The 24,125-nt window shown below is 39.3% G+C and overlaps 1 protein-coding gene across 9 annotated transcripts in view; it reads right to left on the bottom strand.

Moving 5' to 3' along the window:
* Positions 1-5,564: 5,564 nt before the first annotated feature.
* Positions 5,565-24,125, bottom strand: part of SYTL2 (synaptotagmin like 2) — a 120,999-nt gene continuing 102,438 nt past the window's right edge. For 6 of the 9 annotated variants that reach the window (XM_040255544.1, XM_040255547.1, XM_040255545.1 and 3 more), the window contains 9 exons: positions 23,080-23,174; positions 20,079-20,198; positions 18,593-18,762; positions 17,375-17,477; positions 14,677-14,847; positions 11,550-11,628; positions 8,930-9,029; positions 7,469-7,674; positions 5,565-6,626 (listed from right to left, as the gene is read on the bottom strand). In XM_040255544.1, coding sequence (XP_040111478.1) covers positions 6,481-6,626; positions 7,469-7,674; positions 8,930-9,029; positions 11,550-11,628; positions 14,677-14,847; positions 17,375-17,477; positions 18,593-18,762; positions 20,079-20,198; positions 23,080-23,174 — 1,190 coding nt within the window. In that variant the 3' untranslated portion in view covers positions 5,565-6,480. Of the gene's footprint in view, positions 6,627-7,468; positions 7,675-8,929; positions 9,030-11,546; positions 11,629-14,676; positions 14,848-17,374; positions 17,478-18,592; positions 18,763-20,078; positions 20,199-23,079; positions 23,175-24,125 lie in introns of all 9 variants that reach the window. The other 3 variants (XM_040255548.1, XM_040255543.1, XR_005723615.1) reach the window with 2 other exon arrangements.

Here is a 24,125-nt window from a genome sequence, read left to right as displayed (position 1 = left end):
GAGCTCCTCCATCCACGGGATTTTCTAGGCAAGAGTACTTGAGTGGGTTGCCACTTCCTTCTCTAACATATTATGTAAGAGACGAATAAGGTAAAGCTTAATTGGACTAAGTTGAACATCTAAAAGATATAGAAGTTATATATAATTTAAAAAACTGTGAGACTCTGATGTCTCTCTAGCCTTTTCTTTCTCTGGACCTGCCTGCTGCTTTATTCCCTAACCTAACCTAGCTATTGAAGTTTCCTTAGTTGGCCCTGTCTGTTGGTGTTCCCTCTGCCTGCAATGCTTTTTTCCTACCTTGTTGCTTTAGTCATTAACTCTGCATTTTATGCTCAGTTAGGACTCACCTCCTTCATGAAACCTTTCCTGGCACCTACTACATGTACATACATGACCACTCACCACTTTTAGAGCAGTCACTCTAGCCTATTTGGACTTCTAACAGAGCATTTAAAAGCCTTATTGCACTCATCATTTATGCCCCTGCCTCCCACTATTAAACTCTGAGATCCTTAGAGGTAGGGCCTGTGTCTGTTTCATCCTTAATGATTAGATCAATGCCTTGGGGAGACTCAGATGTGTGTGTTGGATGGATGTTGAAGTCAAAAATCAAATGGAGAAAAATATTCACCATAAATATGACAGACAACAGATTTACATTTTTACAAAGAGCCTGTACAAATCAATAAAGTGTTAACATCTTAAAAGAGAAATGAACAATTCACAGATGAGGGGGATGAAATGGCTAATAATCAAACCCCATCAGTGACGCAACAAATGTCAGTTATAAATAGATAATACTTCATCTATCAAGTTAGTCAATAAGTTTCCCCTTATTTTTAAGACAATCCAGGACTGGGTATAGTGAAATAGGTACTTTTCTACTGTGATCAAAGTCAACTGATGGCATGTATTGCGAACTTAAGACATCTTTATGCCTTTTGAATTAATGATTGTCCTTCTGGGGACTTCTTTGTTTTGGAAGAAATAGTCTGAAAGAAAAAGTTTTATTCAAAGTAGGGTTCATAACAACTGAAAGTTGGAGACCTCACTGTCCAAAAAAGAGAAAATGTTAAGAAAATTATGATATCCTCATATATAATATTATGTAGACATTAAACATTTGCATGTTTATAGGTAATTTAATGGCATGGAAATGCGTGTGTTTGAAAGATAATTGAAAAAAGCAAGATTAAAAAAATTAGAATTTAGAATGATCTGAATGATGTGAAAACTTAAGCAGAGAGCAAAGAGCTAGCTATTCCTGTATCACTATTTCTGGTGGTCAGACTTAAACTGTCAAGGCATGATGATAAGGAAAAAGTCTGGGGTGTTACTTATGGATGGATGGATTTTATAATGCTTCAGATTTCATGTAGAGCAGAATAGATCTGACAGAAGAGTCTGAGATTTTACTTCTGGTCTCAGAGATCAAGCTCTCTTGTCCCCAATCCCGACTCTCATGTTTATGTAGAGAAAGCAAGAAAGCAAGGCTGAGGACTGGGGAAATGTCCTGAACTAAAATTTTAGCAACAACTCAGATTATAGGATATTTAGGGTTTATGAAAGTGGGTTCCAAGATTTTTAAAAACATAAAACATATTTTAAATTTCCGTCTCACACCGCTTCTTCGCTTTTCCTTAAATTTCAAGCTTCACACACTGAAAAAAACTTGTAAGACTGAAGGAAGTGATGCTAAGGAACATTAATAAATTAGACACAGCACTCTTCTCAGAGGACTTGCAGTTCAGTAATAATGACTTTTGATTCCTCTCTGCCATGATTGTTTTCTTTATTCTACCCTTTTTCCCACCTACCTTTGATCTTGAAGGTGGTCAGTATATTCCCTTCCAAGAGAGGTCCAAGTCACAAACCTTGGCCAACGTTCTCCCTAGTAGTATCCAACAAGTCCCCCCCACCCGCCTGCCTTTAAGTTTTTAAATATCTCTTTCTTCTAAGCTACTATTAACCTATTAACATTTACAGAGTTCTTCTATACACCCTACATGAAAGTGAAAGTGTTAGTTGCTCAGTCATGTCCAACTCTTTGTGACCCCATGGACTATAGACCACCAGGCTCCTCTGTCCATGGAATTCTCCGGGCAAGAAAACTGGAGTGGGTTGCATTTCCTTCTCTAGGGGATCTTCCCAACCCAAGGATTGAACCCAGGTCTCCTGCATTGCAGGCAGATTCTTTTTCATCTGAGCCACTGGGGAAGCCCTATATACCCTACATAATACTAAGCATTTGTACATCTTTCTTCATGTAATTCTAACAATATTCTTGAAAGATAGGCATTTTGATCCACATTTCATAGTTGGCAGAGAACAAAGAAAACTAAGACACAGAGAGGTTAAGCAAATTGTCCCAAGTCACTCAGAGAGTAATAGAGACAGAAATCACATCCACATATTTTTGATACCAAAGTCCATGGTCTTTAGTTCATCATTCATTCAATTGTTTAATCATTCATTCATTCATACATTCAATTCATATGCTGAGAAACTGTTATATCCAAGGTTTGCAGTCCTGGCTCTTAAGATGACTACAGTAAAATGGTAGAAACAAGTAATAGAAAAATGGCTATTAGGTGTTATAACTGCTAACAGAATCATGGATAAGTTAGACATACTACTCTTCTCAAAGAATAAAACCAGGAGTGCAGTGGTCTGAAGTCTGATCCTACATCCTGACTGAAGTGCTGAATGTGGAGAGTGAGAGTCTTCTCTTTTAAGGCTGAAGGAGAGGCAGTTCTTTCCGAACAAATCAGCCAAAGAAGTAGAAGGAATGTGTATGACTGGATCACATGGGTGGGAGCATTTGTTTTGTAAAACAAACTAGGGAAATTAGTGAATGAGTCTAGGAGTGGGTGGAGATGGGAGAGCAATCCCAAAATCAGAATGGGAAGAAGAGCACAGGAGAAGGCAAATGTTGAGGGACTTTTAAACCTACGTGGTGAGTATGGATGAGAGATATGCAAAGAAGTCCATGTAACTTCCCTAGAAGTGACCCTAGGCTAACAGTAATCATGCTTTGGTGGATGCCAAGGCCATGTGACCAGGTTATGCAGTTCCTAGGATCCTTACCACCTATTTAGAAGCTGCAGCAGTCACGGAGGGTGTGAAAATGTTGGCTTCTCTGGGAAAAGCCAGCAGTGACTTTTTGAAATATTACTTCATTTTTAAAATAATGGAATTTGGAAGTATTTTCACCAGAGGGGGATACAAATTGCAATGGCTACCTAGCTCTTGATTTTTCCAGTGCCTGTCTATATAACACCCCATTCTTCTGAAAATGGATCACTTCTCCCTGGCCACAGGGTGGAGACATAACTTATGAGACATAACTCATAAGAGCTTACCCTATCCGTTCCTGGCCACTCTGAGTGGTGCAGCACGTGAGGACATGACCCAAGCTCAGCCAGTTTCTCCCAAAGTTCTCTCAAGCGGAACCTAGGAAAGAGGAGTGCTTTAGCTGAGAGCTTGTGATGTTGGAGCTGTCTGCGGTGCTATTTCCTACTCCCAAGGAAGTTGGGATTCCCTGGTGGCTCAGCGGTAAAAGCAACCACCTGCAATGCAGGAGACCATCAACAATGCAGGAGATGCGGGTTTGATCCCTGGGTTGGAAAGATCCCCTGGAGAAGGAAAAGTGCAACGCACTCTAATACTCTTGCCTGGGAAATCCCACGGACAGAGGAGCCTGGTGGGCTACAGTCATAGGGTTGCAAGAGTCAGACATTACTTAGGGACTGATCCACCACCACCACGGAAGAAAGAGACAGTATTGGAGTTCCTGGGAACTCATGTTTCGCCCATGAGTCCCTAAAGTCATACATACTAACAAATTGCCATACACTAACCTAGTGTATTTAGGTTTATTTCTGATGGGGTTTCTGAAAAAGAGGAAAAGAGCCCTAAAACATTCAGTCCGAGGAAACACCTCTAATTTAAGAAAATGAAAATTTTCAGCAGGGACTTTGCCAAAAAATCCCACTGAATCAAAAGTCTGCCAACCTGAGTTCACTAAAGAATTCAGGTGGCCCACACTTTACAGTGCATGAAAATCCCATTTAGACTTTGCCTTACAGCCAGGTGAGATTCAAGATTTATATTTCTTTTTTCGGGGAAAAAAAAAAAAAAGTGACACTACATCTTCCTGGACGTCCTGAGGCAGTTGGAAGTTCTTTGGGTAGATGCAAGGATGGTTCTGTTGTCCACTCTGGTGTTTTGCAAATCTGGGGCTGGGGGATGCAGGCAGTCCTAGCCCTGGATGGGGAGATACTAGAAGCAATCTCATTAGTGCTTCTGAGATGGCTAGATGCTAGCAGATGGTTGAGAAGGTAACTGGAAAAAAAAAAAAAAAAGGCTGAGAAAGTAGCTTGTAGTATGAAGTGACAGGGGCTGAAACAGGGTCTGTACTTCTGCTATGGTTGCAGGCCAACCTCGGAGGTGTGTGTCTAGTCACCTGGTATCGCCCTCGTCAGCAGTCAGAACAGGAAGAGGAAATACAACTAGATAAACAACCTCCTAAAAGACCTTGAGAGACAATGGGGCAAGGGTGTTGTTCTAGGTTAGTTGCTTTTACTGGCCAGTGGGTCAAAGGTTCTAGCATTTGTTTGGGGGAAGAGGCAAGCACTGGAGCTGTTTTCAAAGACATTTGTTAGATACTTGTTTTAAGATCTCACTGTCTCGTCACCATCTAGGCTTCCCCTGCCTGCGTGCTTAGTTGTTCAGTCATGTCCGACTCTTTTTGACCTCATGGGCTGCAGGCTCCTCTGTGATCTTTCAGGCAAGAATATTGGAGTGGGTCGCCTTTTACCCCTCCAGGGGATTTTCCAGACCCAGGGACTGAACCCATATCTCCTGTGTCTCCTGCATTGCAAGCAGATTCTTTACCTGCTGAGCCATCATCAAATTGTTTTGGGAATGACAAGCTAGTGGAGTTCTAACAGGGAATGATGATTCGTGTATTAAATGACCCAACAATGTCTTTATGGAAAACTTTAAGAATAAACAACAACTTACCTTCAAAGCTTTCAGCTACTTCTAAAAACGAAAAGTTCTACTCTTAGTAACATAGCTGAAGCTTCCAGTTTAGAGAAAATCATGCCCAGAGTTGCAGCAAAGACTTTGGAAAAATATTAGCCCAAAAGTTCTTTAGCCTGGCTTGTGAATTTAGATTCTAGAATTCCTTCTTTAAAAGAAGTTTTTAAAAATGTTTATTTATTTATGTTTGGTTGTGCTGGGTCTTCACTGCTGCGTGCAGGCTTTCTCTAGTTGTGATGAGTGTGGGCTACTCTCTATTGCAGGGTTCAGGCTTCTCATTTCAGTGGCTTCTCTTGTTGCGGAGCATGGCTCTAAGGTGCACAGGCTAAGTAGTTGTGGCACACACACTTAGTTGTCCCGTGGCATGTGGCATCTTCCCAGACCAGGGATCGAACCTGTGTCCCCTGCATTGGCAGGCAGACTCTTAAGCATTAGACCACTAGGGAAGTCCTGAACTTTAACATTCCTAACATAAAGTATTTCGTTTAAAATAAGAAGTCAGATTACTTTGACAATACCATTAAATCATATAATAATTTATTCTAAGGGTTTTTACAAAATACTTTATGAAAATTATACATACATAGGAAGGACAGTATAATTTAACAATTTACATTCTAATTAAAACTTTATCGCAAATCATGTTTGTGACCACTCTCATGCTGCTTCATATAGTAGAGTTGTAAGAAAAACAGAATCTTATATATGCAAAGTTTTTGTTCTTTGTTTTATATATGGGTACCCTATTATAAAATACAGGCTTGAAACAGGAGAAAATTAAGCCAAAAACTTAATTTCACCTATGGCCAGTGGGTGGCACCAAAGCACACAAGACTTTAAACATTGAGAAAAGGGAACACCTCAAAGCAAAAATACATGCAGTGAATTCAGTCTCATTGCCCTAACATGGAATTTCATATTTCAATAGAGACTACAGAGTGAATAGTTTTCTTATGAACAAATTCTTTATCTTCACGATATTCTAATTTCTTTTCTCCCCTGCTCATAGGAATATCTTTGAGTCTCCAACAACCAACATTTTTTCAGTTCCTGCAAGGGTTTTCAATGATCAAGTGGGAGGCCTTCCTAACCCTTTTGTGGTTTGAAACACATGATAGCAAACTGGAAACTTTTGCTTATTAACAACATTTAATATTTTTTTGGCCGCTTTTTCTTTGAAGCAGCAGCAATGCTTTGATTTTCTTAGCTTTCTCAAACATCTTCTTTTAACGTTGCAGTCACAAATTAAGTTACACATTTTGTTATTACTTAAGTTTTTTTAGTCCTTGTAACCAAAGAAGCATGTGCAGGTTGACTTTAACATGCTATGTAGCATTTGTTCCAGGCAACAGATAGAAAGTGAGGATCTCTGCCTACAAGATCGGATTCCACCTGTCTGGTGGTTTTCAGTGGAGGAGCCCATGGACTTTGGCTTCACTTGGAAATCTTGGCAATCAACAGCATTCGGAGAGGCAGGATTGCTTCAATCCAAGTGTTGGGAGACTTCACCATCTTTTCCCAGAGAGCCACTTCCTCTGAAGTAGAGTCCATCCAATCCACTTCAGTACCATAGCTTTTACCTGGACAAAAAAGGGAAGCTTTGCATTTAGAAAGGAATAGTTCATTGGGAAAAACTGAGTCATTCCCCAATTATAATCACCAATGGAGACAGCTAGGAAGAGTTTTAACGTCACCAGTAGGGCTGGGACTCAACAGAAGAAAAGATCTGTTTAATCATATGAGATGTCTGATAATGGAACTCTCCACAATAGGGATTATTCTCATTACTCTCAGAGTAATAGCTTCTCTTCTTGACCATATAAAATATAGATGAAAATCTATCAGGTGTATAATGGAACAGCAGGGAGGATTCCAGCATTGGGTTGAAAGCAACAGCAGGTGATCTCTAAGAAAGTGTAGTTTACAGCTTTAGTGTCTAACAGACTCAATTTTGAATCTTGGTTCTGCCACTTATTAGCTCTGTTTCTTAATTTCTTGGAACATCAGTGTCTCTGGGCATAACATTAGAAATAACTCATAGAACTTCTGTGAGGATCGAATGCAATAATGCAAAGAAAGCACTCGGTACAGTGACCAGTGCTCCATAAATGTTAGCTGCTATTATTATGCAAAGCACACGTTTAGCCATGAAGGGCCATAACGGTCTTTCAGGAAAGGGTAGTGATGAAGGCTTTTCTGGTTTCCACCACAATAACTTAAGCTCTGTGTGGACAAACACAGCATCCTGTTAGCTTTCATATCTAGAGTCCCTGGCACACAGCTTGACATTCCTTCACTGATTCATTTCACCACACTTCACAGAAATAGAGTACCTGTTTTCATTAGGAAGAAGCAAACCAACCAACCTCTAGTGTCTCCAGAAGCATTAGACTCATGGAAAATTAAAAATGTAACATGTTACCTGTTCCAAAGCCAATCCGAAGACCTCCCAGAAACTGGTTGGTTAATTTGTAATGGTCCCAGACAGTAAGCTCTACACAGGCTTCTGTCAGATCCTCAGGCCTGAATCCATCATAGACCATGGTGTGGTTGAAGACAGGGTTGGTGGTTTTCCCCACAGCTCTCGTCTTCTGGCGACTTTTCCTACTTGTATCTGGAAGGATGGTACTGCAAAAGGAAACATTCCCGTGAAAGCATGTGGGTAAGACAGCAAACTCTCATGCTATTAGTGTGCTTCAGCTACTGAGGACTGGCAAGAGGCAACGGAAGAAAAAAGAACACAGAGAGATGGTAATGGTGGGCATTCTGCTGGCAAGATCATGCTCTCGAGTGGACCAGACTTGCTTTGAGGAAATCCTGACTCTGCTACTTATTGGCTGTGTACTATGGGAAATTGACTTAACTTCTCAGACACTTGCTTCCTCATCTATGAAATGGGAATGGTGATGCCTACCTCATAAGGTTAACATTAGAATTACAGAATGAGCAAACAACTTAGTTCAGTACCTGGATTTAGCATTTACTATGTAGCAACTGTTTGAGGATTCCTCTAAAATCTACTCCTGATTATCTGTGAGAGCCTAAGAAATTAGTCTTGTACAGAATTGAAAAAGAAAAGAAACCTCTCCAATTCCCTAGATTTGACTTTGGGAATAAATTATATTACATATTTGTGATTATTTACATATAATTCATGGTAATAATTGAAATTAATTTACCCTACCATGCCTTTTGTAAAGGCAAGAAGGGTTGGGCCTAGTCCTGGAATGGGAGATTGACCTGAGCTGAAAAGCTTACCAGTTGACATCTATGAAGAATATGTATAGGGAAAATCCTAAATAATGTCATGTAAACTTAAGTAGCTATAACTCATCTTCTGATAAAATCTATATAGATAAAATCAGAGAGAGTCAACACAGCACAATAACATCTGTTTAGTTACTATTTTCTATATGCCAGGCATTTACATTATAACTGAGAAAAAGGTTTGCAACTTAAAAACCCAAACTGTTTCAAGCTCTTATGAGCTAATTATTAGTGTGGACCTGTTTATCAAATAACTTCCAGATATTCACAGGCTGACGCAAAAGGCTATTTTGCAAATGGGCCACAATACAGATGTTTGACAAATGATACAAGAGGTGTGGTATCACCTTTAGCCATTTCATAAACTCTTTGGTACAGAATATTATCCTCGCCAGCAGAGGTACCTCCTATTGTACATATTCCCTCTTAAACTAAATGGAGCCTTGCAGGGGGTTCACGTCAGAGATCCTTCTAGCTTGTGTCACCACTGTCTCAAATTATTTCATTTATACTATGAATGATGAACTTCAGCATCACAGTTACAGAAAATTAACACCAATTGGCAAAGGCCAGCCTATTGTGGAACTAAAGGAGGTAGAATTATCGATGCTGGTACCATTTAACAAAAGAATTTAGATGGCTGCCCCTTAGCAGTGGTAGATCGAGGCATTCCTTCACCCAGATGTGCACTTCTCCAGTTGTAGGAAGTTTTTTACCTATAACAGAAAAAGAGAGAGAAAATGAAATTCCACTGCCATTCCTCTCTTGGCAGTACTGTCTCCCAAGATGCCAATCTAAAAATGGTCTGGCACAGTGATGTGACTGAGTGCTTGATGATATGATCCTAAATGATTATATCTATTCTTAATTACATCTTTCGTAGTCTGGCTGTATTGAGCTCAAGGAGCTCTATAAAAATAATTTATTGCAAGTACAGAATATTACATCATTGTTTCTGGGTCTTGCTTGGTTCAACAAGATCAATTATAGATATTAGGTATGTGAATCATCCATTTATAGTTATGTTCAAAACTACTCAGTGAGATGCATATACTTTTCAAATATTAACACCATTATCAATCAGTGCTCATAGGAGGCATTTAAACAAATTTAAGCATGAAGTAACCAAAACGTACTGGTTTAGGTATAGTCACTCTTGTTAAAAGTAGTTATACATTTTATAAGAGTATTGTAATAGACACATGTAAGAGCCAGTATTATAGAAGGGGAATTGCTGAGAAGTTGGCCTTAGTCTGAAGTTTCTATATAGGTTGGGTGCACATGGATGGAGGGGAAAAAGTGAAAGTGTTAATCTCTCAGTTGTATCCGACTCTTTGCGACCCCATGTTTTTCTGGATGGGTGAACCCAATCTGTCAACCAATCAGTGTTTAATGAGCATCTATTATACGCTCAGCCCTCTGCTAGGAATGCTGTTGGATATACAAGGAATGCAAGAAATCTATGTGCTTGGGAAATGTTTACAGGTAAGCTAGAGACAGAAACTCAATAAAAGCAGTAAAATGTAATATAGAATGAAATGCCAAGTTATTACTGTGACGATCTAGAAGATGATGTGATCAGTGAGGGTAAATGCATTCAGGAAAAGCTTTGCAGAGGAGATGGGATGGATTTCATCTAAAGGCTTAAACAGGTTTAGGGGAAGAGGAAGCCATTCCAGGGAGAAGAAACTATTATAGGAGCAAAAACTCAGACAAGCTGGAGTCCATCACGTGTGGGCCTCCTGCCCTTCCCCCAGCAAAAAGTAATCATGGGGAAAATGGGAAATGAGACTAGCAGAATTTCTATGTATGTTGACCATAAATGATAGGATACAGATTATATAGAAAAGAATCTGTCTTTTAAAAAGATCCAGATGTAACAGGATGGCAGTTTGGGTGCCATGTGGCCTAAAGATATGTTTTGCTTGTCCTCTCACCCTTTTTTTTAAGCTGAATTGGAATGCCTTTCTCTGTTTAATCACTGCCCTCACCATCATTTCTGTCATCCCACTCCCTTCAAGAAACATATATTTCTGTTGATTTATCTGTTTGGCCGTGCTGGGTCTTAGATGCAGCGTTCACGCTCTCTAGTTGTGCCATGCAAACTTTTAGTTGGTCACGTGGGTCTAGTTCCCTAAGCAGGGATCGAACCCTGGCCCCCTGCATTGGGAGCACAGAAGCTTAGCCACTGGACTACCATGGATGTCCCTCATATGAATTCTTAAGGAGAGTAACTTAGGGAACTGTGTGAGAAATGAGAGGGGTTAGCACTCATTTCCTGGCAGTCTCTTGCTCCTTAACTCTGCTGGAGACCTGAGGCTCTAACATCAAGGATGCAATGTAGTAATTTTGAAGAAAAAACTTTCTACCCTAATGAGACCTTGAGAATAGAGGACAAATGAGCTCAAATCTCTTAGGGGCTTAATATGAATCCTTTTAATTTCCACCCATGGGGGGTAAAAACTACTCCAGTTCCATTTGCATCACAGCACTACACAGGAAAAGCTATTTACACTGTGTAGATACGAACTTTGGGGAGAGTGAGGCCAAAGTTAAAACAAGGGCTGTAAACTGGGCTGAGAAAAAAATGAGAATTTTTCTCAAAGAAACAGAAAAAATATAATGGTGGTTACTAGGAAGGGGATCTTGGAAGGAAGGGCAAGAGAAGAGTTGTGGTTTAATGGGTATAGAGTTTCAGGCGTACAAGATGAAAGAGTCTAGAGACATGCTTCACATTATTGTAAAGATACTTAACACTGCTAATGGGCTTCCCAGGAGGTACAGTGGTTAAGAATCTACCTGTCAGTGCAGGAGATGAGGGTTCAGTCCCTGGGTCAGGAAGATCCCCTGGAGGAGGAGATGACAACCTACCTAGTGTTCTTGCCTGGAGAATCACGTGGACAGAGGAGTCTGGCAGAGTCCATGGGGTCGCAAAGAATCAAACACAACTGAGTGAGCACGCAACAACCACAACTAATCGCACACTTAAATATGGTTAAGAAAAATTTTATGTTATGTGGTCTTTTTATATTATGTGTTTTGACCACAATTAAAAATAAAGAAAATTTTCTAGTTTACAAGTGTGGATTGACTCATTTGGATCCTTACTAAGTAAGTTAATTTAGTTCTTCACCTTTGAAAATTAAAAAAAAAAAACACCATAGAACTCAAAGAAATCCTTGGAGAGGGAAAGGCTAAGGTAAGGCCATAAATCTGGACAGAAAATCAGTACATACCAGGCACTGGGTCTGGGACATACTGGAGAGCCAACTTCATCTCACCTCTGTTTTCCACTTCAAGGGGAACTGGTGCTGTCTGGAAAATGAAGGCATGTCAGCAGGTGTGAGACACAAACCATTCACCTCGTTTGTTGGTGCTCTGCTACAGGGCCATACCTGCCTCATTTCTGAGCTTAGGTATCATTCATAAGTGCCCTGGATTGACATTTCCCTCCCCATGACAGATGGACTGTTGCTTTGCTATCTGGGAAAGCTACACTGTGTATCCTGGAAAACTCTGCAGGGTACCCAGAACACATTTTAAGTCCTTCAGAGAAATCAGAATGGGTTTCTTGCAGATGGGAAAGGTGTTCTGAAATGCTTAGATTTTTATAAAAATACGTACATTTTTGCTAGTGATCCAGCCAGTGCATAAAACAACTTATCTGTATTTTCTTTCTTTAAAGAAGTAGGAAGAGCCCAGGGTATGGGTGGGGGACTAATAATACATTTTCATAGCTGCATTAACCTAATTATTTTAGACCAGATGAGGAGATGCCTGTAAGAATAACAAAAACTGAACAATCATTTGACAATATAAAATGTACAATGTATGTTACAATGTATGCCCACGGCTGATTCAGGTCAATGTGAGAAATCTGTATGCAGGTCAGGAAGCAGCAGTTAGAACTGGACATGGACCAACAGACTGGTTCCAAATAGGAAAAGGAGTACGTCAAGGCTGTATATTGTCACCCTGCTTATTTAACTTCTATGCAGAGTACATCATGAGAAACGCTGGACTGGAAGAGACACAAGCTGGAATCCAGATTGCTGGGAGAAATATCAAATCACCTCAGATATGCAGATGACACCACCCTTATGGCAGAAAGTGAAGAGGAACTAAAAAACCTCTTGATGAAAGTGAAAGAGGAGAGTGAAAAAGTTGGCTTAAAGCTCAACATTCAGAAAACGAAGATCATGGCATCTGGTCCCATCACTTCATGGGAAATAGACGGGGAAACAGTGGAAACAGTGTCAGACTTTATTTTGGGGGACTCCAAAATCACTGCAGATGGTGACTGTAGCCATGAAATTAAAAGACGCTTACTCCTTGGAAGAAAAGTTATGAGCAACCTAGATAGCATATTGAAAAGCAGAGATGTTACTTTTCCGACTAAGGTCCATCTAGTCGAGGCTATGGTTTTTCCTGTGGTCATGTATGGATGTGAGAGTTGGACTGTGAAGAAGGCTGAGTGCCGAAGAATTGATGCTTTTGAACTGTGGTGTTGAAGAAGACTCTTCAGAGTCCCTTGGACTGCAAGGAGATCCAACCAGTCCATTCTGAAGGAGATCAGCCCTGGGTGTTCTTTGGAAGGAAGGATGCTAAAGCTGAAACTCCAGTACTGTGGCCACCTCATGCGAAGAGTTGACTCATTGGAAAAGACTCTGATGCTGGGAGGGATTGGGGGCAGGAGGAGAAGGGGGCGACCGAGGCTGAGATGGCTGGATGGCATCACTGACTTGATGGACGTGAGTCTGAGTGAACTCCAGGAGTTGGTGATGGACAGGGAGGCCTGGTGTGCTGCGATTCATGGGGTCGCAAAGAGTCGGACACGACTGAGCGACTGAACTGAACTGAACTGATGGCAAAAACCACCACAATATTGTAAAGTAATTAGCCTCCAATTAAAATAAATAAATAAAATTTTTAAATGTGTATTTATTATAGAACAGGTAGTTTTCCTTTAAAATTCTGGTCTTTTAGAGCCTTATTGCCAAAACAGGGCTATATGTCAGAAACATAACAGAAAGAAGCTAAAAACGAGATGCTTTTGACAACTTCTGAGAAATTCTTAACTAGCAAGTCTTGGGTAGATCTAGAAATAAGAGCTTCAGGTGACCTTGATGTGGTATTTTGGAACCACTCCTTAAGTAGAATGGCTCCACTGTATAGATACTTAACAGTTTGTATAAATTGTATGTATCACACTAACCCTCACATTGAGAACAACAACAACAACAAAACTTGATTAAACAAATCTATTTGAAGGTGCTGAAGAATTATTTAGATAGATAGGGTTCAAATGGATAAGCTGTTGTAGCCTGAAATTCTCTCTTTCCACTTGAAGGCATTAGCTGCATTGTGAGTAGTGCTGACTGAGAGTACAACAAACTTAACAGAAAAAGGCTAAGAAGCTGAGCACAGCCTCTCACAGGGCTGGGGAGGCAAAATTTGGCTAGCTAAGGAGAGACGGTCTCAGAAAACACTCTAGACCAATAGTTTTCAAAGTATGGTCCCCAGGCCGGCAGTATCAGCAATGCCTGAGAATTTGTTAGAAATGCATATTTTGGGGCCAGGTTGGATACATGCTAAAATCTGCAAACTACTACCTAGGTTTTCAGTTGGAGCCCGTGAAAGACCACAGCCTAGAAACATGGGCAAAGAAAAATGAGATCAGACCACATGTAAGCTGAACCCCAGCTTCTCGTCAGTTCGTTACCAGCCTAGATTGAGGCAGTGCGTCCTTTCTCTGTGTGTCAAATGCAAAAGTAAACCCTCTCAAATTATCCCTGGAATTTGTCACATGCAGTGTCCAGCATGCAATTAAAAAATGAACAGACATACCAGAACAAAGGGACAAATGACCAAACAATAGAAATCAGATGAGACTCACAAATGTTTAAGATATAGGAGTTTTCAGATACATACTTTGAGTAACTTTGATTAATAAATTCATAAAGATACTGCAAAGATAAAGAATTGTAGCAGAGATATAGAATCTATAAAAAAAGAGTCAAGTGAAAATATAAATCTGAAAGTATAATAACTGAGGACCCATAGATATCCATCTAGATATTAGATAGATACTAGATTAGACACAGCAGATAAGAAACACAGCAGATAAGAAAACTATTGAACTAAAAGATAGGTTAGCAGAAACTAGCCAGCCCAAAGAATAGGTAGGGGAAGAAAGACTACACAACATAGAAAGGAGCCTAAGAGATTTATTCGGCAGAGTGAAAAGACATGATGAGCCCAAACAATGGATAAGCATTCTGGATGAAAATGGAATCTTATAGCAGCTGTCTCCTGAATCCCAGGCCCCAAACCACCAAACCAAGCAAAAAGCTCCAAACTTACCTTCCGCTTTAGAGGGTACCACTTCAATTGCTTATTCTGTTTGCTGTCCCAGTCCCAAGTTTCCAAATCAAGTTCCACTTCCCCTAGAAAACTATTGCGCTTAAATGTATCTCGATGCCAAACAGACACGTTCAGCTTCTGTGTCTTTAAGGTTTGCTTGTCGATTTTATACTGCAGTTCAAAGAAGGAAATTAAAGGAGTAAATAACATTATTTTAGGCCAAAGTTATGACATAGAGGTGAAGACAAAGTCCTCTGTGTAGATCAGATTTTCTCATCTGTTAGGTTTCAAGTCTCAAAAATACTGCAAAGTCATCTTATTCTAAGTGTCTTGTTTCAAAGAGCTAAAATCCATCTTTCACAAAAGCTGATTTTTCTTTCCCTCTCTGGAAAAGCAAATCATGGCTCAAGTATCATAGTTGGTAATAGCTCTCTAAAAACAAAAGCCAATTATTCAATTTTTACTGGATGTTTTTACTCCTAACTAGATATAACAGGAATCCAATTCAGTCTAAAAATACAAATCCAGCTTAATCCAATGGTCTGTTTTCTACCTGAGGACAAGGTATTTTTTTTAATAGACTAATTGTTAGAGCAGTTCAAGATTTGCACAAAATTGAAAAGAAAGTACAGAAGTGTTCCCATATTTCACCTGCTTTGTATATATACAGTCTCTCCAATCATTGATATTCGGCAAGGACAAAATATTTTTCAAGAAAAGATCAACCTATTTTTTGCTTTTTGGGGGGCATCCTAACAGTGTTAATCGGAAATGTAGTCAATTCTTGATTATATATAATTATGGAAGGGATAGACTTTCTAATCTAAAAATAATCTCTACTTGGCTTTATGATATACTAGTTGAATGTCCATTTTGGTTGTGGCAGACGTGCTTTTCTCTGAGTTTACCATTTAAATGAGCTGGCTTTTCCTGAGTTCGTGATTGAAGTAGATGACCTAGAAATAGCAAGGGTGCTGAGGTATATCACAGTCAAACTGTAATTAAAAACTTGCTATAGAAAATCTATAGACAATTCATTCACCCATGGATAACTGAGGATTAATTTAATGCAGCTCTTTTTCTCAGAGGATAACCAAATACTTGGATGGAATTTTCAGAAAGAGAGAATGAATAATACTTCTCACATTTGTTGTTTTAAATAATCTGTTGCCCATGACTAAGGCAGCATGAGACAGTTTGCAGGAAGATAGAACATGGGCATCTGAGCGAGGCATATTCTCCACTCTTCTCTCCAGCCATCTCTCCTTCCAATAAACATTTTCAAAGTACCTATCCCAGACACTGTACTAAGAGTCAGCATTTACTAAGTGTTTAATGCATACTCTGCATACTGATGGTGACGGACAGGGAGGCCTGGCGTGCTGCGATTCATGGGGTTGCAAAGAATCAGACACCACTGAGTGACTGAACTGAACTGAACTGAATGCATACTATACTGTGGACTTCCCTATAGCTTAGCTGGTAAAGAATCTGCCTACAGTGCAGGAGACCTGGGTTCGATCCCTGGGTTGGGAAGATCCCCTGGAGAAGGAGAGGGCAACCCACTCCAGTATCCTTGCCTGGAGAAAACCATGGACAGAGGAGCCTGGAGGGCTACAGTCCAAGGGGTCACAAAGAGTCGGACATGACTAAGTGACTAACACACACTAGTGCATACTTATCACTTTACACATATTGACTCTTTTAATATTCACAACTACTGAGGTAGGTAGGCACTATTCTTTTTTTATTATAAATTAAAAAACTTTTTGGCCACATCATGCAGCAGGAAGGATCTTAGTTCCCCCACCAAGGATTGAACCTGTGGTCCCTGCAATGGAAGCTCGGATTCTTAACCACTTGACTGCTGGGGAAGTCCCAGATAGGTACTATTCTTATCTCCCATTTGCAGATCTAAAGTGCAGATGGGTTAAGTCATTTGCACAAGGTATGCAGTTTATAAGCAACCTAGAGTTGATCTCTGCTCTTGTGGAATTTACAATTAAACCAGCAGTTAAAGTGCTGAATGTCAACACCACCTATTGTGAAATAAAGAGACTGAGGCAGCAGACAGCAGGGAAACTTAGGAATTAAAGACAACCTCTCACAGGAAGAGGCATTTCAGGCTGTGGGAAGTAGTTAGGGACAGCATGTGGGGAAGAACATCCCAGTTTGAAGGAAGAGAAAGTCCCAGCAGAGTGAGAGACTGTAATTCCTCCAAAGAACAGAAAGGAATCAGGGTAACCTGAAGAAAGACGATGAAAGTAGAAGGATGAGGCCAGAGCTCAGGTTCTCAAGGGAGGGGTGTGCATGTTAAGATGGGCGGGCTTGACCTAAAGGCTAATGGGAGTCCTCCAAGATTTTAAGCAGAGAAATAACACGATCAGAATTGGGCTTTTATAAGATTGTTTTGGCTGCAGTGCTCAACTTTATCATCTGTGTATCCAGTTTCCTTTATTTCCCTAAGCTTCATTTGCCTCATCTGTGAGATGCAGAGTATGGAGGGCGTGCATGAGACAAGGCATCCAACAGTCATGGTGTATCATCTCATACAAAGCAGATTCTCAGAAAGTGATTATTCATTTCCTTCTCTCCTGGGGACCGACTTCCTCTGCAGAGATACTACCCACGATCACATGGCCTTTTAAATGCATAGGTCATCATTTGGGATTTTCCTAGATAGAGAGGTCGTAAGTACCCGCAGTATCTCGTTATACACAGGATTCAAAGTTTTCTTCACTACAAGTGTTTTCTTCTTGCCCATTTTGCCTTTGTCTGGTAATAGGTAAGTCTTTACATATCTAAAAAGAGAATTGAACAGACAAGAAGGTCAGAGAAAATAAAAGTGACATGTCTACCTGTACTTTTAAAAATGCATTAGAAATTAATAGGAATAATTATTTCATGACACTAGTGAAAGTAGTATATAATAAATGCTCTCATCAACACCTTTATACTTAAACTTTTAAGGGATTTCAGTGGAATGGATCATTTTAAATTGTTTTGAAGATTTTTAAGGGATAGTCCCTGAATTCCTTTTTCCCTTTGACCTTAACTAATGTAGGGCAGGGGGAAGACAACTGACCTCTAATGTGATGCTTAATTTCATTGGCTAGTGTCCTATTAAGAAAAGGCTTTGATGTTTGCAGAATTAAAAAAGACTGTCTTTTGAAAGAATAATCTTGGTACATACCAATCAGGCTATATTCAGTGTAAAACAGAAAAAAAAAGAAAGGAAAAAGAAAAAAGAAAAGCTATTGGGCTCCGCTGCTTTTATAACAAAAACAAAGGGTTGGGCTTATGCTAGCAAAATCATTAAGAATCAGACTTCTGCAAAGGGTAAGTGGGGACTATCATTTAACTTTTATAACTGAACTGAAATGCCATTAAACCTGTGATTTCAAAAATGAATTGATAATCCCCCCTAAAGTTCCATAGAATATAATTTAAATGTGGAAACTACCTTATTCTAGAATCTTAACTATCTCTGCATCACTGAGCACTATAAAGTATGCCCAACACATCCCTCCTTTTAGAGAAAGTCTAAAAGTGTGTGGAGAGGGGGGCTCAAGTCTCACTCATTGTGCTGCTATAAACAAACAGTGCTTGTCTTCCCTATCCTTTGTTTCCTTATCTGTAAAAAGAAGGAATCAAGACAAGATGACCTCAAAGGTTCCTTCCAACTTGAAATGCTTTGTGTTTCCCTGACATTCTTATAATTTAGTAAGTTTGGCATATGAATCTATAAACAGCATTTTTCCCCAACTCTTTTTCCACCACCCCCAAATCCCGTTTTTTTCCCTGAACATTCCTTTTTAACACAGTCACACACATACCTTCCCTTCCATTTCTTTCCTTCTTTCCCAATTTCTACAAGAGTAACTAAGAGGAAATAGTGACTGCAGAATGTACTTACGGGTCCGAACGCTGTTTCTTAATATCTGCTGCTGCTAAGTCTTTACACTGGGCCACAAAGACATGCAGCTCCTTCAGTGAGTCCACGTAGTCGATGGCAAACTGGATGTTTCCTTTCACTTCCAGATTGCCAAAGTCTCCACTATAAACACTCATCACACTGCCGCTGACCTGAAAACGCCGGAAAACACATGGTGTCTGTCTCTGTCTCACTCTCGAATCCAGCGCAAGGATTATGTGGGTGTAATCTTTGCTTGCCATTATTTCTCTACTTTGCATATAAAAGCAGCTAATTTAATGTGGCATTAAAAAAGCGTACCAACACAGACAACCTGACGTGATATACATGACATGATGACTGGTGTTTAACAAAAACTGCCTGTAAGAGACACAGATGAAAAGTATGAAATGCAAAGTTATTTAGATGCTGACTCATTTCAAACCAGGGTGATTTTATAGTAGGGGGCACTCAGAGTCCCATTTTTAGGCATGCTTAGAATTTAAAATGTTAAATAAAGAGGATGTGAGAAACCCCAGGGCACACAAATCACGGTGACACATTGCTCTATCAAATTTCCAAGGCACTAAAAAGGAATTTTACTATGTTACCCATCCACTGACTCTAAGAAAATGCTTACTGAGCCATACACTTTTAGAGGTCAGGAAGGGTAGAAAATGGATGATTGATGAAGGAAGTTTAAAGCCTTCTCAAGGCCATACATTTGATTGTTATCAGCAGAAATTAAATTTAAATAGATTTTTTTAAAAGAGTTTGAAAAATGCAAGGCCAGTAAGAATTTAAGCACAGATTTATCATTCATTTAGCATATCTGATGAGACTTGTACATGTATATACAGATCATAGATATTTGGATAAATGTATATGGATATATTTACAAATATATATTTCTATACACATGCTACATGCACACACAAAACTATCTCACTTCTATATAAAGTCAAATTCTCCAAATCAAATCTAAGTAACTATACTTAGGGAGCTTCCTTTGGAAAATCCCATTCTGAATCCTTCCATGAGGCAAAGAATCACCTTTCCTTTTAATGTGAATCAGTACTTTTAGTCGTCAGAATAAATGACTTGCTAAAAGAGGTACAATTCTATATCTGCAAAGAGTACATAAAATCATATCTGATAAAAGCAGACTTTGTAATAGGTACCCCATTCGCTGCACAGAGAAGTTTAGTGGTTCATCTTGTCGGTAATTTAGGTTTATTTTTGAAGTACGTAACATCCAAAACAAACTGTATTTGTTTATCTTGGATATGAACTGTCTTGTGATTTAAAAAAGAGAAGAAAGGAAGATGTAGCTAGCCAGAAGCTAATTGTGGGTTAGATAAAAGACAAAACTCTCACGCCCCTGGAATCTAAGAAATATAACAAAAGGCCATTTTACAGGAGCAGGAGCATGGCAGAGCAAGGTTGGCAGAAGCAGAGGGATATTAACACAAAGCCTTTGTTTACATACAGAAGACAAGGACGTCATGCCAGAGGAGCTGCTAAGATTGGTTAAAGAGCTTGGGCTCTTCTTGTGTCTGCTGAGCTGGTAACTGCCTTCTGATGCTGTATCTGTCTCTCTGTCATCACTCTACAAAACATCATACAATATACACAAAATTCAAATTCAGAAGAGTCAAGATCAAGATCTTATTTAGATAAAGATAATAGCTTGGTATCCCACTCATGTATGACATTTTCCAAGGGCAAAGGACAGCAGTGCTAACTGCCAAGGAATGGGATTCAAGATGGGGTGGGTGGTCTACCCAGGATCTCACTTAAGCAGGAGAGCAGTGTTTAGCTACTCAAATAGCAAAATGATTTTTTTTCACCAGCAAGGTGGCCCCCAGGTGCTACAGCAGATAGCATATTGTGAGCTTTCTTGGCTTTCTCTTAATATTATACATTTATATTGCTTGGCAAACTTTTTTGCTACATATGAGAAATTATCTTTACCTAGACAATAAAAGGTCTAATATTTACTCTTAAATCATAAAATGTCATGCCTAATTCCTCTCGGTAACATAGGCTTAACTTCCCTAAAAATCAAATCTTTTACTTGAGACACTATTAAACTAGGGAAAACAATTCTAATCTGATCTGTGTTTCAAGATTTTCATATATGCATGTATGTGTATACACACACACATATGTGAGCTGAACTGATATATAATTTTAAACCACCTCTTAGGTATTTCTATAGAGTTACTGTGCTTATCTTTTTTGTTGCTACAGGGAGGTATATTGAATTATACATTCTACCCACATTGTAGTTTAACAATTTTTTTTTAATGGCAGTAAGGTATTTATTTTAAATATGTCCCTGGAAATATTTACCTGGGTCAAGAAAGAAAAAGTGGTGATAATAAATTTTATTATATTCAGATCTATAGTTTATTAGATGGTAGCTTTAAGGATCTGTGATTCAGAATGAGCTCCTTTTGGGGTTAGAGAGTTTATGGAGCAGTTCAGTGGCTCCTGGGGTTAGGGAAACACCTTTACAAAGGAGTGGTTAGTTCATGCCAACATATTCCAGGGCCATGCAATTACATGTCAATATAACAGATGCCAATCCTAATGCAGATTAATAAAGGAGTTAAAAAATTATGATTTATGTGGATAAGAAAAGAATCTTTCCTCAAGGATGAAAAAATCCACATCTTTTTAATGTTTCTATTATCACACTCCCTCCCCACATGCTTAGAGACCATTTCCCTCTGTCACAGCCATAATACATTCTACCTGGTACATCAGATCATTAGTGATTATTGGAGGGACAGGACCTTGTCTTGATGACTTGTAACACTGATTTTCACAAAGTTGGCACTCAACAAATGTGACTGATGGTAAGCCTCAAAGGGACAGTGGATGAAGAAGCAAAGTCTGATTTTATCCCACTTTCTTTAACATTCAGTCCAACCCCAAGTACTTTGAAAGGTAAAACAATACAGCTTAAACTGGCATCTCTGATCCACAGACTCAAACTATTTGGACTATCTTTTGTGTGGAGCAATGAGGCAGCAGGTTAAAACTGAAGGAAGGAGAAAAAAATCAGCAACTGGTATCATTTGCCTCTCAAATTGTTAGATGTTTTATTCATATGACCAGCCAAGACCAAAGCACATCTACAGAGGTATAAAACCACAGGAACTCTATGAGGTACCTATGCTGGCTTCTAGCTCATGAGCTTGTTTCAAAGAATGAGTGCTTCTCCAAAGCAACTATAATGTGGGAAACCCCACATGCAGGGGTTGAATATTTTCTGATACAGTTCATGGAAGGCTCAGGTGTAGACAGAAGGGTTCCCAGGAGGCTGGGGAGGAGGGATGTAATTTGCATGTTTTCAGAGCTTTCCTTACATTCCATCTACTAAGAGAAAGGATGAAGCTTTTATTTCATCATGAAAAATCAGACCAAAACTGCAAACAGCAACAGCAAACACTAAGGTACTACGTGTCAGCACGGTGCTGTGTGTTTTCCCTGCATCATCTCACTGACTCCCTACAGTCTAATGAGTTAGGTACTAGGAAAGTGCTCAGGGAAGTTAAGGAAATTATTCATAACCACATAGCAAATCAGCAGCATAACTAGGGGTGCGAGTGTCTAACATCAAACCTCAGACTCCTAATTACCTGAATGCAAAACATGGAATCTTAGTTAAATCAAAGAACCTGAGTTAAAATCCTAGATCTACTTTTTAGAAGCTGTTGAATTTGGGGAAAGGTTCTGTGAGGCTCTTTCTTCTCATATAAAATGGAAAAAATTGTACCTACCACATTTTGTTAGTAAGAGTTAAAGATATCAGAGTGCCTGGTACTTACTATGAATTAAATGAATAACAGATAATAGTCATGTTCTTATTTGAAACAGAGGTATAGTAGTTAATAGCATGAAGGTCAGATCTGGACTCCACTCCTAGGTTCAGCCCCTTTCTAGCTGAGTGAGGTTGCCTGATCTCTCCTAATCTCAGTTTCCTCATCTGTAATAACTGGGGATAGTGATGGTGCCCACCTCCCAGGGTTATTGGAGGATTAAATGAGATAATGTATATAAAGTGCTTACACCTGGTTGATATCCTTAAAGTTTTCCATGTCATTGATACTTTGTAATTTTAACATATGCTTTCAAGCTAGTCATGCTATCTAGATTAAGCTTTCACAAATGAACCGTACTCTAAACTACAGAGAAGTACATACCAACATTTTTCTGCCTGGATTTCTTATTTTGAAACAAAAGTCACATTCCCTGTATGCAATCTGGCTTCACCACCAAAGAGTTACTGTATGAGTCAAATGAGATACGCCTTGCCTTGTTCCAGGACCAAAAACACTACGTCTATTGATAGGAGAGGCAAAGGTCACCCCTGCTGCCTCTTAGGTCTCTGCTATGGCTTAACGCAAACACACCAACCTTGGCATAGCAAATCCATTTATTTGGTTCCATTTTTCGGAAGGTACAAAAGACAAACTTGCCTCATCTTGGAGAAATGCTGGAACAGACTTGCTCATCCTTTTGAGTTTGTCAGGGTGGGAAAACTGATTATCAGGCTGTGAAGACACTGTGGAAACTAAACAGCAGCATTTCCATTCAAAATTATCCTCACAATTGTCAGACAAACATAAGGCATAAGTTGAAAACACACTTTTTTCCATCTATGAACAGAGACGTTTTTGTAAAATGGTTAAAGGCACAGTAGTTCACATGCACAGGACTGTAAGGTAAGCAACATGCAATTTTCATAAGTTATATAGAGAGAACTAGCAAGGAGTTGAACCAAACAGAATACAGAACTTAAAAACCACTAGGTTATATTGAACTGGAGAACTGGATTTGAATTATACTGAAATATACTACTAACATGAGTTGGTTTTAATTTACATTTTTTCACAGTAGATCTTTGAACCACAAGATCTGTACTTTATTGGTTCATCTCCTTGAGATATATTTTTTAACATGCTGCAGGCTGAAAAACTATTTCATTGAATAGCAAGGATCTTTGTACACAACTCAATCATAAAAGTGTCCTGGCTATTGATGTCTAAAAGGAGGTTGGATTCCTTGGTGACTGTTGGGATTACTGTAAGAGTATTTCTCCCTTAGAATCATAAGAGACTATGGTTTCAAAATTAATTATTTTTTGAAAATAGAAATTATTTAGCTATCTGTCAATCCAGATAACTTTCAACAGCGATATCCAAAGGCCACGTATGAATGACTCAGGTTAAGATACTCTAAGAATTTAATGTGAAAATGTAGCACACGGTTTCTTTTTGATACAGTAAGTATATATGTGGAAGTCACAACATGATGATGAATTCTCTTCCTAATATGTTTAACTCTAGTTAGAAAACTTTTCTTCTTCTTAGTCTAAGAATGGGAGAGGGCACTGGCACCCCACTCCAGTACTCTTGCCTGGGAAATCCCATGGATGGAGGGGCCTGGTGGGCTGCAGTCCATGGGGTCGCTAAGAGTTGGACACAACTGAGAGACTTCACTTTCACTTTCGTGCATTGGAGAA

This window comes from Oryx dammah, unplaced genomic scaffold (assembly GCF_014754425.2).
Source record: "Oryx dammah isolate SB20612 unplaced genomic scaffold, SCBI_Odam_1.1 HiC_scaffold_15, whole genome shotgun sequence".
NCBI classification, from domain to species: Eukaryota; Metazoa; Chordata; class Mammalia; order Artiodactyla; family Bovidae; genus Oryx; species Oryx dammah.
The sequence above is the reverse complement of the archived record's forward strand: the minus strand, read 5'-3'. Positions and strand labels throughout refer to the sequence as shown.